The sequence below is a fragment of the Agelaius tricolor genome, unplaced genomic scaffold (assembly GCF_023055355.1).
Source record: "Agelaius tricolor isolate 1412-34295 unplaced genomic scaffold, bAgeTri1.0.p SCAF_3, whole genome shotgun sequence".
Taxonomy (NCBI): domain Eukaryota; kingdom Metazoa; phylum Chordata; class Aves; order Passeriformes; family Icteridae; genus Agelaius; species Agelaius tricolor.
In genome coordinates, this window is record NW_027269263.1 from 19712586 (window position 1) to 19725109 (window position 12524).

Below are 12524 nucleotides of genomic sequence, written 5' to 3' on the forward strand. Positions count from 1 at the left end.
ACTAGGCCCTGTACTCCATCAATAGGCTGTACTTTTCTACATTCTAGTCATCACTCTGGAATCTACAATCCAACAGGTACAAAACATGGGTTGATAAATAACAGGGCTTGTGTTTCCCCACTGTATTTTTCAGTTCACATGACAACTGCATGAAAGAGAGGCAGAGAACAGGATGCAGGGTTTGACTTACTCAGGCTCCCAGGACACCTGCCCCAGAGAGAGGGGAGGAGGAAAAAATTAAAATGAAACATTTCCTGCTACTCCTTTCCGCAGCACAGTTCAGCCTGTGGAATCCACTGGCACAGGAGATCAAAGGAGGAATGTCAAACAACAGGTGACTAGGATCTTTTAGCTAACAGCTGACACAATAAAAAATGGCAATATTCAGCTAAAGACCTGTGAAAGGATGACCTAAGATAACACACCGTTCTACAAACCTTCAAGAGATGGTCAAATGTTTTACACCTGCTAGTTTTAAAGAGTGTGCTTCCTCTCCATTCACACTATGGAAATGGTCTGTTCTTCATGTGGGGAAAAGGAAAGGATGAGAAGTACAAGTGACAGGGTTTTACCTGATGGCAGGTGATGAGCAAAGCTGTCCATACAAAGAAACCTGAGATAGCCTGAGCAGCAGTGGTCATGAGGAATATTGGCTGCTCCACAGCTGTGGGGCTGCCATCCTCTGGCATCCAGGAGAAGTTAGGAGCCACAGCTGGAGTGGTGGCAGTTGACCCCAGTCTGGGGGCTGCAGTGACATCAGTCATCATAATCATGGTGCCTTTTGGTGTGAGGTTCCAGTTGGGATTGCTAAAGAGCTGCCCACGGGCCAAGACCTGTCAGGGAAGAGAACCACAAAGCAATTGAGCTCAGCTGAAAGGAGTCAGGAATGTAACAGAACTTTGCACCTCTCACATGCCTTCCACCAGGCTGCTCACATGCTTTGTGAACAGGACCTGGGTGTGTCTGCCACAGCCACTCCTTGTGATATAACAGATCATGGGGCACTCAGAAACCTCTGACAGCCCCCCAGAGATCATGAAATCTGGCCACTGCCCTCATCACCCCCATTCTGCAATAAAAATATATAAGATGAATACAGCATTCACCAGAGATCACAGAATCATGGAATGGTTTGGGTTGGAAAAGACCTTTAAGACCATCTAGTTCCAAGCCCTGTGCTATGGGCCAGGGACTCCTTCCACTAGACCAGGTTGCTCAGAGCTCCAACAAACCTGTCCCTGAATACTTCAAAGGATGGAGCATCCCTAAGTCCTCTGGGGAACCTGTGCCACTGTCTCACCTCTCTCACAGCAAAGAATTTCTTCCTAACATCTAATTTAACCTACTCACAGTTTAAAGCCATTTCCCTTAGTCCTATCACTACACACCCTTGTAAAAAGATCAGAAGGAAGTATCTAAACCATCCCTACTGGAAGATGACAGGCACACTTAAGTTAACATCTCTATTTTCCATAAGAGTACAGGCTATTCTGCTGTGTCCTACTGTCATGGTTAGCCTGCCAAGCAGCAACAAGCAACAAGAACACATGCCACAGTGTCCCTGTGCAGGAAGGGGGCAGAGGAAAGAATATCCTAATTCCTCCAGCAAGCAATACCCACCTCTCCTACAGCCATGCTGAAAACCACACTCAGCCCAAAGCACTCTCATTGAAGGATATGAACTGAAAGCTCTTCTCATTTTGACAGTGTGAACAGCATGAAAGTCATGCTTTTACCAAGATTTGTATGGCATAGTACATTTAGCCAGCCTGTTATTAATGTTACTAACTTTGCATTGTTTTCTACGTGATGTGAATTTAACCTGATTGGCTTTTAAAAGCCAGCTGACACATAAAAACACATACAGAACACAAGAATATGCAAAATTTCAAAACAGCATGACCCTTGGACATTTCCTGGCTAAAAAGCCATCTTCTTTCAATGGAACAAATTCTTGAAGGCCTAAGATCTAAAATAGCTATTATTTTCAATTTGGTCATAAGCAGGCTCTAGTGTGACCTCTGGATTGTAGGAAGATAATCCACTTAAACCAAGATCACAAGCAGGCAGCCATTGGTTCTATCCATTAGAAGAGCTGCTTCTGATCTCCCTATCAAAGGGAACAGCATAATATTGCCTCCTTCTGATAACCTCCTAATATTTTTCAGAAGAGCACTTCTATAAAAGCTCAAGTCATTGCTCCTACACAGGCCTTTATGATCAGTGGATGGAAAGGGCTTTGGAAAGGCCAATGATCCATTGCCAGAGTTTACAGCTGCACCAGGGAAGGACACATCTGTCATCTACTGACAGGTTGTTACAGAACACAAAAGAGAATATATGTTCACAGAGGAACTGCCCCAGCCCTGCTACACCTGAAGCCACAGCACAAACTAGGGAACAGGTACCCACTAAAAGCAGAGTGCCAGGAGCAAGTCCTTTCCACATGCACACTAAGGCACAAAAATGGCCCCTTTAGCACAGGCTTTTCCAAAACACACACTCGTATCACCAGTGTCTTACTATAGGTGGAGCTGCACAAGTGCTGTGCTTTAATTTACAAAATAATTGTCAAACCTGGCTTTTCTTTGTTCTTTCTAATAGATCCCTGCTCCAAGTTACAGCTTTCCATAACTGCACTTAGAGTAGGATAACTCCTCTCCAGTCCTGATCAGTACAGAAAATGTAACTTAAGTTTTGAGTTTTCTAAGCATACAAACACACACATTTCATCATCTGTACTATATCTAAATATTTGGAGAGATGGAGGCTGGAGGATGGAGATGTCACAAGTTAGCAAGGCTTTTATTGCTTTTAAAAGAAAGGAATTTCTACCCAAGTAACTTCTGAAGCAACTGAATATGCACAGTGCTGAGAGTGCTTCCACAAAGCTCAAGAAGGGCACATCTAAAATGAAATCAGAGCAGATGCACCTGTGGTTAACGCAACCCTAAATAAAGTCCAGCCAGCTGCAGTCCTGCACATCCCAGTGCACTTTGGGAGCTATGAAAGACAGGAAGCTGCTAAGCCCTTCCAAAAGTTCATGGGGGAGAGGATCTGTACAGCAGACCACAGGTGCCAGGAGAAACAGGGCCTGGACCTCCACACTGCAGCTAATCAAACCACATCAGCAGCAGAGACCCAAATGCAGCAGCAGTAACATCAAGAGAACTGAGGATCTGAAAGGGAATTCTTCTGTGTCTCTGCACTCATTTAAAAATAAGTAAAAACAGCAAAAGGTAATCAACAAGCATTTTGTCATGACAAGGGTTATGTATTCATAAGCAAGGTCAGTCATAAATTGAAGTTGTGTATGTAATCTTAACACTGCCCCCTTGTGATTATACATCAACAGCCATTAATTACAGGACTGTGCATCATTCTTCACCTAATCTCCTTCAATTCACACAGTCATTGAAATTAATAACTTTTTCCACCACTGTGTTCTGAAAGAAAATATACAAACTCTCTTACAAACAGGGCTTACATCTCCTACCCAAATCACCTCACCCATGAGCACTCAGGGCTGCCCCTGAGGACAGCATTTTATTTCCTTGACACCTTTTACTGGTTCTATGCATCAGTTTGCAGCTCATTCTCCTTGCTAGTGAAACATGAAGGAACGCTGTACTCCAAAATCCACAAAATTAACATAAGCCTTCCAAATTATCCCTTCTAATCTCCTCAAGTCCCACACACCACAGCTACAGTGGCAGGTATAAGTAGTGCACAAAGCTGTTGTTATGAAATTCTACTGTATGCAAGAAGCTGAAGCTGTAAGAGCAATTCCAGTCTATACTTAAGAAACAGGTAATAGCACAGATGACTGGAGCTTTAATCAGGAAAGTGGATTTCAGCTCATTCACTGCCACCAGCTCAGTCTGCTAGCTCCTCTTCTGCCTTTTTAAAAAGAGCATTGTGAGGGTGGGCTGTGGCAACTCGTCTCAACAGGCCTTGCTTCTGAGATGTCTCTTCCCACTGTGCAACAGGACGCAAGCCCACAAAAGCCCAGAAAAGGTACTACCTGGGAACATGTCACAACAAAAATACTGCCTTGATAAGGTACAGATCCAGTACCTTGGTATCAGCAGCTTCCCTCTTACACTGTGAATGTGTTTTGACATTTATTTCTTAGACACCTACCTCCATCACAGCCCAAGCCAGCACCCCAAACACTTTCCTGCTTACTCTCATGCCTGGGTAAAAAGGTACTTTCCAACAGCCATAAAGCTATTCCCTATTCACCTCCATCACCTCCTGGCTGTGATCTCTTTCCTGGTGCTCCTCCCAGCTGGCTGTATTTCTCTGTTGTTTCTTGTGCATTTTAAGCTCCCTGGCACAACCATCTTTTTGTTCTCTGTCCAGACAGTTCCCAGCACTGCTAGGTACCAAAACACAAGGAAAGTGCTTGACATTACCATATGTCAAATTAGGGGCATTTGGAAACCCAAATTACCAATGCAATACAAACCAATCTAATGCAAAATAAATTTTGAAGCATTTCTTACTCTTCTGCCATATCCTGTTTTCTCTTCCCACCAGTTTCATCACTGCTTTCAGTTCAAGGAAGAGTAAAGTTCCTTGCACACTTATTCTCCCTCTCTGGAGAGCTCTCCTAACATATCAAAGGAAAATATTTCAACACTTCTAGATTTCACTCTTGGAGCTTTCCCCATCTCCAAGTGACTACCTTGTTCCCCGTGGAGGTAACCTGCAACATAACAGGACCACAACAGACACCTGAAAAGCACCAAACTTTGGAAACTGGAAACAAGCACACATAAAAGTACATCTACATAAACACACAGACTTTTGGACACAGGTTAGGTGTATTCCAGGATGGCCACAAGAAACTTGGATCAGAGCTAGTATGATTCTTCTACATGGGTTACAGGAGTTTCTGGCAGTGCTGAGGTCTATATACAACCACCTCCCAACATGGAAGGCAGGGATCACACTCCCGTCCCCTACAAGCTGTCACCTGCTCCTGCCCAGATGTCATCACAAGTTATGTATGTTAGAGCAAGACAAGGCCTTGTGCTGCCAGGGCATTAGCTTAAACATCACACTAGTACCTCTTATCTAACGCATCTTCTGAAAACACTTTAGGAGTATCGGGCGGACTCTCAATGCAAGGAAGGGAAAAGAAAACAAAACAAAGCCTGTGCTATTTCTATCAAGATAACTATCCTGATAAAAACCCAGAGATGCAGAACACTGTTACAAAGATCCTTGATAGAAAAGAAGCTCCAAATGGCATGGGGACCAGTTCTCTTAATGACACCACACAGATGTAAAGTAGCAGGGATGTGTCCACGTGGCCTTCATCCACAGAAAAAACAGCATACTAATTCTCCATCAGGAGCACATTGCCAGTCCTGTATCTTTTGGAAACAGAGACCTCCTGTCTCCAACATTAACATGGCAGCTTCTTCTGCTGAAAATAAACTCAAAACAGAAAACAGACAGGATGTGGCAAAAGTGAAAACAAAAAACTTCATTTTTGGCTTGCATAAAGGCATGGAAAATGTTACCACTGAGGAGGAGCTATTTCTACATAAACAAACATAAATAAGAAAACCTCACTTCTGATGCAACAAAAGTGGTGTAAGAGGAGGGAAGAAAGGTTCAGGCATGGTCCTTTAGTTCCATGGGGTACATCTGAATATTTCAACACAATCTAGTACAGGAGGAGGTGTTTGCCTGCTCTGATCAAGACCTACCCCAGTGCCAAAAGGAAAAGAACCCCAAACAGCAGGACTCGGAAGCTGTTCTCTCCCATCTGCAAAAACAATCTGTGGTTTTAAAATAGATCATCTCATCCGAGGCTGAAAGTATTTAATTTCTAAACTGCTGAGTGAGCAAAGAATGATACACAAAGCTATCCCATGAAAGAGTCTTAACAGCTAAGCCTCCTTCTGCTGTACAAGACATGAAACAAAAAACACACACACAACCTGGCTTCAAGGTTCTCCTGGAGAGCTACAGGACAAGACAATGTTCTTCCTTAAAACCTACTCCACAGTCACGTTGATTTAAATATCCACTATACTGAACTTGGTTAAAATACCACAAAAACATTTCCCATTCCCCTCAAATTCTTATTTCTTCAAGAGTTTCTCCATTAAATTATCTTTATTCTGGATCCAAAAAGGCCAATACAGAAGTGCCATGCAGTAGATAAATTAGAGCCTGAACTTTCTGCATTTATTAGGACACAAACAAGAGCTCTATATTAGTGAAAGCAATAGCTTAATGTTTTTGACAATGTGCCCTAGACTTACAAGGAATACAAAAACATGGGACAAAATGGTTCAATGTTTATTTTAGATCATTTTAATTATAACAATGCCTAGAATTGCCAACTGGGACCAGCTCTTTCTATTGTGCTAGATATATATGATAAATAATTAATCCAAGGTGTTTTCAACACCCAAAGGGATGGCATCACCAGCTGAAATGGCAAAAGAGAGGAAAAGGAGCAGGTAGATAGGACAAAATAGCACTACACTACACAGTAAGAGAGTCATTGGCACAGCTGAAATCAGTGATAGCAATCCAAGAAAAATCAAATGCTTTCACATTTATTACTTCTTAAATTGCTTTTGCTCTCTGGGGTAGCATCTAGTTTACTTAGCTATGAGACATGAAAAGGTCCCAACAGAGCATTTTTAAGCTCTCCAGTAGCACTTCCAAAACAATCAGAGTTAAGAATGTGACCTGGCATGCAATTTTAACTAGTACAACTCATCTACATTTTACTGCTCATGCTGGGCAAAGCTTTCTTAGCTTCAAGTCGGTCCAAGTCAGCCCACAATGCACACCTGACACACAGGCACACATGGGTAACCGAACACACACGAGCAATGCTGTGCTCAGTCACAAGACAGGCACTCACCAGGCTCACAAACACACACACTGCTTGCATCTGCAGCTGCTGCACCCCATGGCAGCTTAACGTGCTTGCCTGTCTGCACAACAAGTGCAGATCCAAATGCAGTTCTCCTCAGTGTTATTTCTTCAGAGGAGTGAGCAGTCTGAAGAGATGCCCCAGTCACAATTTCACAGCTGTTGGTACAGTCAGGGAAACAAGGGAAAGTGTCACTGGGACAGAGGACCAGTAGGGTCAGCAAGAGTGGAGCAGGGAGCCATCAGCTCAGAAGCAGAAGGTAGAGGAGTCAGGCACCTAAGGCAGACCAAACCACATGGCAAGGTAGACACCCACTAAGCCATACTCAAGAGATGATCCCATGCCTACATACACATAAGACTGCACTGTACACACAAACAATTTAACCTTCAACAAGGTCACATTCCTGTGTTTCTCATTTTAGGGAAACTAAAATCTGAGAATACCACAAAAATCTTCTGCACATGCAGCTCACACAGCCCCCACCCATTTTTCTAGCCTATAGTCATCCTAAGAGAAGCTTCCCCTCCCCATGCGCCCATTAAAAACCTCACAATCAACAACAAAACCCTTTTACCCTGAGCCATGCACTCTTCTTTCCAGAGTTTTTTTCTGCTCTATTAATTTCTGTTGTCTCACTGTATTTGCACAGCCCTCCTCCCCCCATCCTCCTCCTCCTATTTTTTTTTTTTTTGTGGACTGACCCACATTGTGATAGGTCAATAACATCTAGTCCCTTTTTTGGAAGGAGACAGGAAAAAGAGAGAAAGGGGGAGGGAGAGGAGGAGAAGGGATGTTCCCCAACCTTTTCTGCTTTGAGAACAGGATCAAATACACTTGGGCCACGCACTGCATCCCTTTCCCATACTCCCAAAAGCCCAACTCCACACAAACCAGGCAAGCCCTCTGCTCCCAGGGGAGAAACACAGAAAGAGTGTGAAGATATTCTGCAACTGGCAGAGGGGCAAGAGGCAAGAAGAAAAAAGGATGTGTTGTAAACAGTTGTGTCCCACATGACAGAGGATGTTTGCATTTCATTTTCCAAACTCTCAAGAACAAAGTAAAATCAGAACTTATTCCACCAACACTTGCATTCATTGTTTCCCACCTCTGAGTGCCAAGACAGGGTAGACAACAGTTTTAAAATTACCACAGGATATATGGTTCTTTTAAGAAGAACCAGAACTGAAACTCTACAGCAGCCTGGAAAAGTATTGAACTTGTGGCAGTCACACACAAAGGAAGTTTTTCTAATACATTAGAGTATACTTCTCCATCCAGAAGATGACATATAGAATCTATCAGATCAGATCCACACTTCAATTTAGCAAGTAAATGAGCTGAAAGAACCCAAACATCTTATCAGAGGTCTAGGCAACTGTGCGGTGGTGCATATGAGGGCAATGGCACATCTGACTTCCCCAGCAATCATTCTCTGGTGCAGACATGTAGCAGTGATGAACACTGCAGGAGTAAAATCAGTGATTCTTAACAAAGCACACAAGGCCACACTCACTATAAAGCCATTTTGTTAATAAAAATACTACAGAGGCAAAGTTCTGAAAGCTGAATTAGGACCTTTGTATTCCTGGACTCATGGGAGTCTCTTTATACCAAAAGCCATCAGCAGCAATGCATCTTCTCTACAGAGAAAAAAATCATGCCAAGCATCAACCTGAGAGGGTGCATGCTTAAAAAAAGGACAAAGCTTCAACTCAATGTTTCCAGACGCTCTGACATTAAATTATGTAGTTGCATGAAGTTACTTGAAAGGGAATTTGTATGAATGACTTTTGGCTTCAGACTCCTGTAAAAGCAGTGCCATCACAAAGTCATTGGGAAGGGGGAAATGAAGTCTGTAAGTCAGAAGAGTTTGGAGGAGAGAAGTCACTCCCAGCTGACAGGACAAATAGCTGCAAATAGCTTCACCCACCACTAACCATTTTTTCATAGCAAAAAGAGCAAGGAAGAGACAAGATATCGTGAGCCAGGAAGAGAAATTCACTCACTTCTAACCTGCCTCTTGAAGTGACTGACTTGTCCACTTGTTCATTTCAAGTAACCTGGACAGAGACACAGGTACATTACTGCTGCTGAGGCTGTATCTGTGTTGGAGACAACCAGGCAGCTGCAGGCTCCCAAGCAATCAGCTCAGCAGCCTCCAACAGCATCCATGTCATGTTCTGCAGCCTGAGGAGGGAACACTGGGTCCGCAAGGTCAGCTTTTAAGGTATTATTTCATCTCATCTCCTTCTTGAAGCCTTACTGCTGCACTGTGTAACATGTTGCAGTCATTTTCTTTGCTGAATCAGAGGGATTTTTTTTTACTAGCAAGTTGTTCGGGGGCCACATGTACAAAATACCCAGGCAGAGATGGACGCTTTGGGGCTAGACACAAAAAATGTGAGGCCATGACACCAACTCTCTATGCTCTTGGTCACTCTTCATTACACAACATCCTCAAATAGCTGATCCTTTCAGTATCAGCAGACTCCCAGGCACTGTGACTGTAAGATAATAATAGCAACATTCCCATCCTTTCAATACAGAGACAGACTTGAGGGTGGGGAGACAAATATCCAGGTAGTGTATGGGTTAATACTGCAGGTAGAATGTCAATTATTTCCCTTTTCAGGTTCCTGTGAATTATTCCCCTCAGGGGCTATAAAGACCTGGTCAAAACCAGATACAGCACAGTTCCTGAGCAGCTTGCCTATACACTGTATGTTCCCTGGACACAGCTTGCTTTGTTGCCTTCCCAGACATGTTACTTACACCATCAGAAACAAAAACCCCATGGAGGTTGATCTGATTTTTAAAGAGAACCTAGCTATGAGCAAGTACTCCAGCCCCTGCCTCTTCTTAGAAGAGAGACTCTGAGGTGAGACTCCTGGAGGGTGGTTGCAACTCACAGCTTTATCTGGCAGAATTTCACTTCCAAAACTTTCCTGGGGAATTGATGCTCTGAAAACAAGTCAAGTTGCTCTCCCCCAAAAGTAGTCCATGCAGGGGAAAAAAAAAAAAAAAAGTTGTCCATGCACAGAAAAAAACCACCAAACCCCAGAAAAAAAAATACCCCAAATCCCTTACTATAAGGGTGTTTTCAGTTCAAGCACTGTAATATTTAACAGTTGTTTTAGCTAAGTGTTTCAATCCATCTTATCACAGTGTCAAACTGCTTTCAGAGTCCTCAGCACGCTGGCAGGGTGTGATGTCTTGACAGGAAACCACTCTTCCACCACAAGAAAGCAAACCCCAGTGAGTCTGGGAAGAAGCGAGAACAGCACACAACAGACACAGCGCTCCAAGCAAACAGCTAGGCAAGCCAGCACACAAAACTCCAACCCAGTGCTATTCTCTACAGCACCTCAAATTTCCAGGACCTTGACAAGCACAATCAATCACAAACTCTAAAGCAGAGAAGAGCTTCTGCCCCCAGCCAGGGCCGCTCAATAACACCCAGCTGCTTTGTTACATGGGCAGCCAGCAGCAGGCATGTACTAGAAAACTTGACTGTACAAAGGCTAAATGCAATTTCTCTCTGAGGCTGTGCTGTCCTCTTCATATTGTAGACAGATCAACCTGTACATTCACTGCTGCTTTCCTTGGTTTCCTCAGTTTTAGGCTGGAAACACTGAGAAAACGAGTCATAGCAATGGCACTTCAGAATCAGCAAGTCTGATGTGAAACTTCGTGTTTTACTTCAACCTTCATTCAATACAACACTGGGCTCTTGAAGCAGCTAGGACCAAACAACAAATATCTCCTGAGGAATTCACTGCTTCCACCAGACATTCCTGCAAGAGCTCAAAGATACCCTTAGAGCTGCTGGAAAATGAAACAGACACTTCTGTTCATTCTGTTACTTCTCCTTCTGCTAGAAGGAGCAGTAACAACTTATCTCCCTCAATGTAAACATAAGCCAATCAAAAATGAAACCAAAACAGGAAGGGAGAAGGAATGAAGGATAAGTTCCCCATGTGGAAATTAAAAGGTTGTCATCTTACACCAAAACATGATTATTAGATGCTTTAGTTAGTGCAGCAGTAGAACTGGGTAGAAAAAGGGCCTACCTTTTTTGAGGGGGAAGGAGGTGTTTTAAAAGCTATTTTGTGCTAGGAAAAAAACCCACCCACCCTTCTTTTATCCATGAGAAGAAAAGAATCCTAATCCCCAATTGCAAAAGCTCACCTCCCAGCCTGCTACCAGCTAACAGGCAAAGAAACTGACAGAGAACAAGGCAGATTTCTAGCTGGATTCTGTCAAATGGTTAGAGACCAGACAGCTCAGAATGCTTTTACCAGACCAGCTAGTCACACTGAACTTCACTTTCTGACCAGTTTATCTAAGAACCTTCCCCTTTGGACTGCCACATGTCTTAAGGAGACAGACAAACTGAAGTCCAAAAGGTGCCCAGTGGCTGGGAGTGGCTGGCTCATCCCCTTGCTCCACCCGTTCAGCACTCTGAACTGACTGCAGAGAGCTGAGTGAATCACAAAGCAAAACACCTGCCCGCACCACTGAGCTGGTCAGAAACGCTGACTTCACTGGTAAAGCTTCCCAGCCATTCTGCAGCAAGACCAAATCATTCCTGCTCCAGATGCAGAGGCACCCACCTGCTGCTTCCATGCCACCTAAGGTTTACAGCACAACTCTAATAATGACAGTATTAAGGACCTAAAAACCTAAAGGACCAGAGCAGCTTTGAAACCAATTTTCTTGGGAACAATGGTGAAAAGAAAGCCTGAAGTAGGCCTTTCTGGGATACCTCCACCATAAGAAAAGCTCTCCCAAAACCTCTATTGTTTAGTACTTAGCCAACATCCTAAAAAGCATGAGAGTTTATTTTTTTTGACAAACAGTATCACACAAATACAAACCTTTAGTATTAGAAACCTGAATAACACGAACATTTCTAGAGAAATCTGTGTTCCCTTTTAGGGAGGCTGCTAAGCTCTTAGACCAAAGGGTAACTTCCAGCAACACAAGTTCAAAGGCACAGTTAACTGCTGTATTAAAAAAGCCAAGTCTTTGTTAGTGCAATGTATGCTCTATTACGTTTTCATTGATTGTTTTCTTTTTTTTTGCAGGATAGGAAAGCCATTTCTATTCACCCTATTAGCCTTTGCTCTATTATTGATCAATGTCTTCTATTTTTATCTTTAACAGAGGTAAACAGTCTTCTCTCTGGGGAAACCTGTCTTGCTTGATGTCTTCAATAATTACTCCTGTTCAAGCTCCTTACATGTCAAGAACAATTTCAAACTTTCTGTAAGCAGAACCCATCTTCCCTATTTCCTCTAGATTTCCCACTCCTCCTCCTCCACCCACTCTTGACAGCTTCAGAGTGTTCCAGGCAGCTTTCAGAGAGCTGTCCCTGAAATCACTCTAGTCCCTTTCCACAATTCATCAGAACTCGGTCACGCACACGTTCTTCCAAAGCCGTCCTTCCACTACAAGCTGCAGCTGCCGAGGCTGACTTTAGCCCTTACAAAGCAATTTCGAGTCACCATGAGCATCCGAACAAGACCCACCACAACTCACCTACAGTGCAAGAGAACGCAGGCACAGTATCAGCCTCCTCACACACCTACCACACCAGCACATGCACGAG

The 12524-nt window shown here is 43.4% G+C and overlaps 1 protein-coding gene across 3 annotated transcripts in view; it reads right to left on the minus strand.

The window, feature by feature from the left end:
• TMEM184B (transmembrane protein 184B) overlaps positions 1 to 12524 on the minus strand; it is a 30235-nt gene that overhangs the window by 16954 nt on the left and 757 nt on the right. For 2 of the 3 annotated variants that reach the window (XM_071422859.1, XM_071422856.1), the window contains exon 2: positions 573 to 833. In XM_071422859.1, the coding sequence (XP_071278960.1) occupies positions 573 to 773 (201 nt within the window). In that variant the 5' untranslated portion in view covers positions 774 to 833. Of the gene's footprint in view, positions 1 to 572; positions 834 to 9822; positions 10480 to 12524 lie in introns of those variants that run through there. The other variant, XM_071422857.1, reaches the window with a different exon arrangement.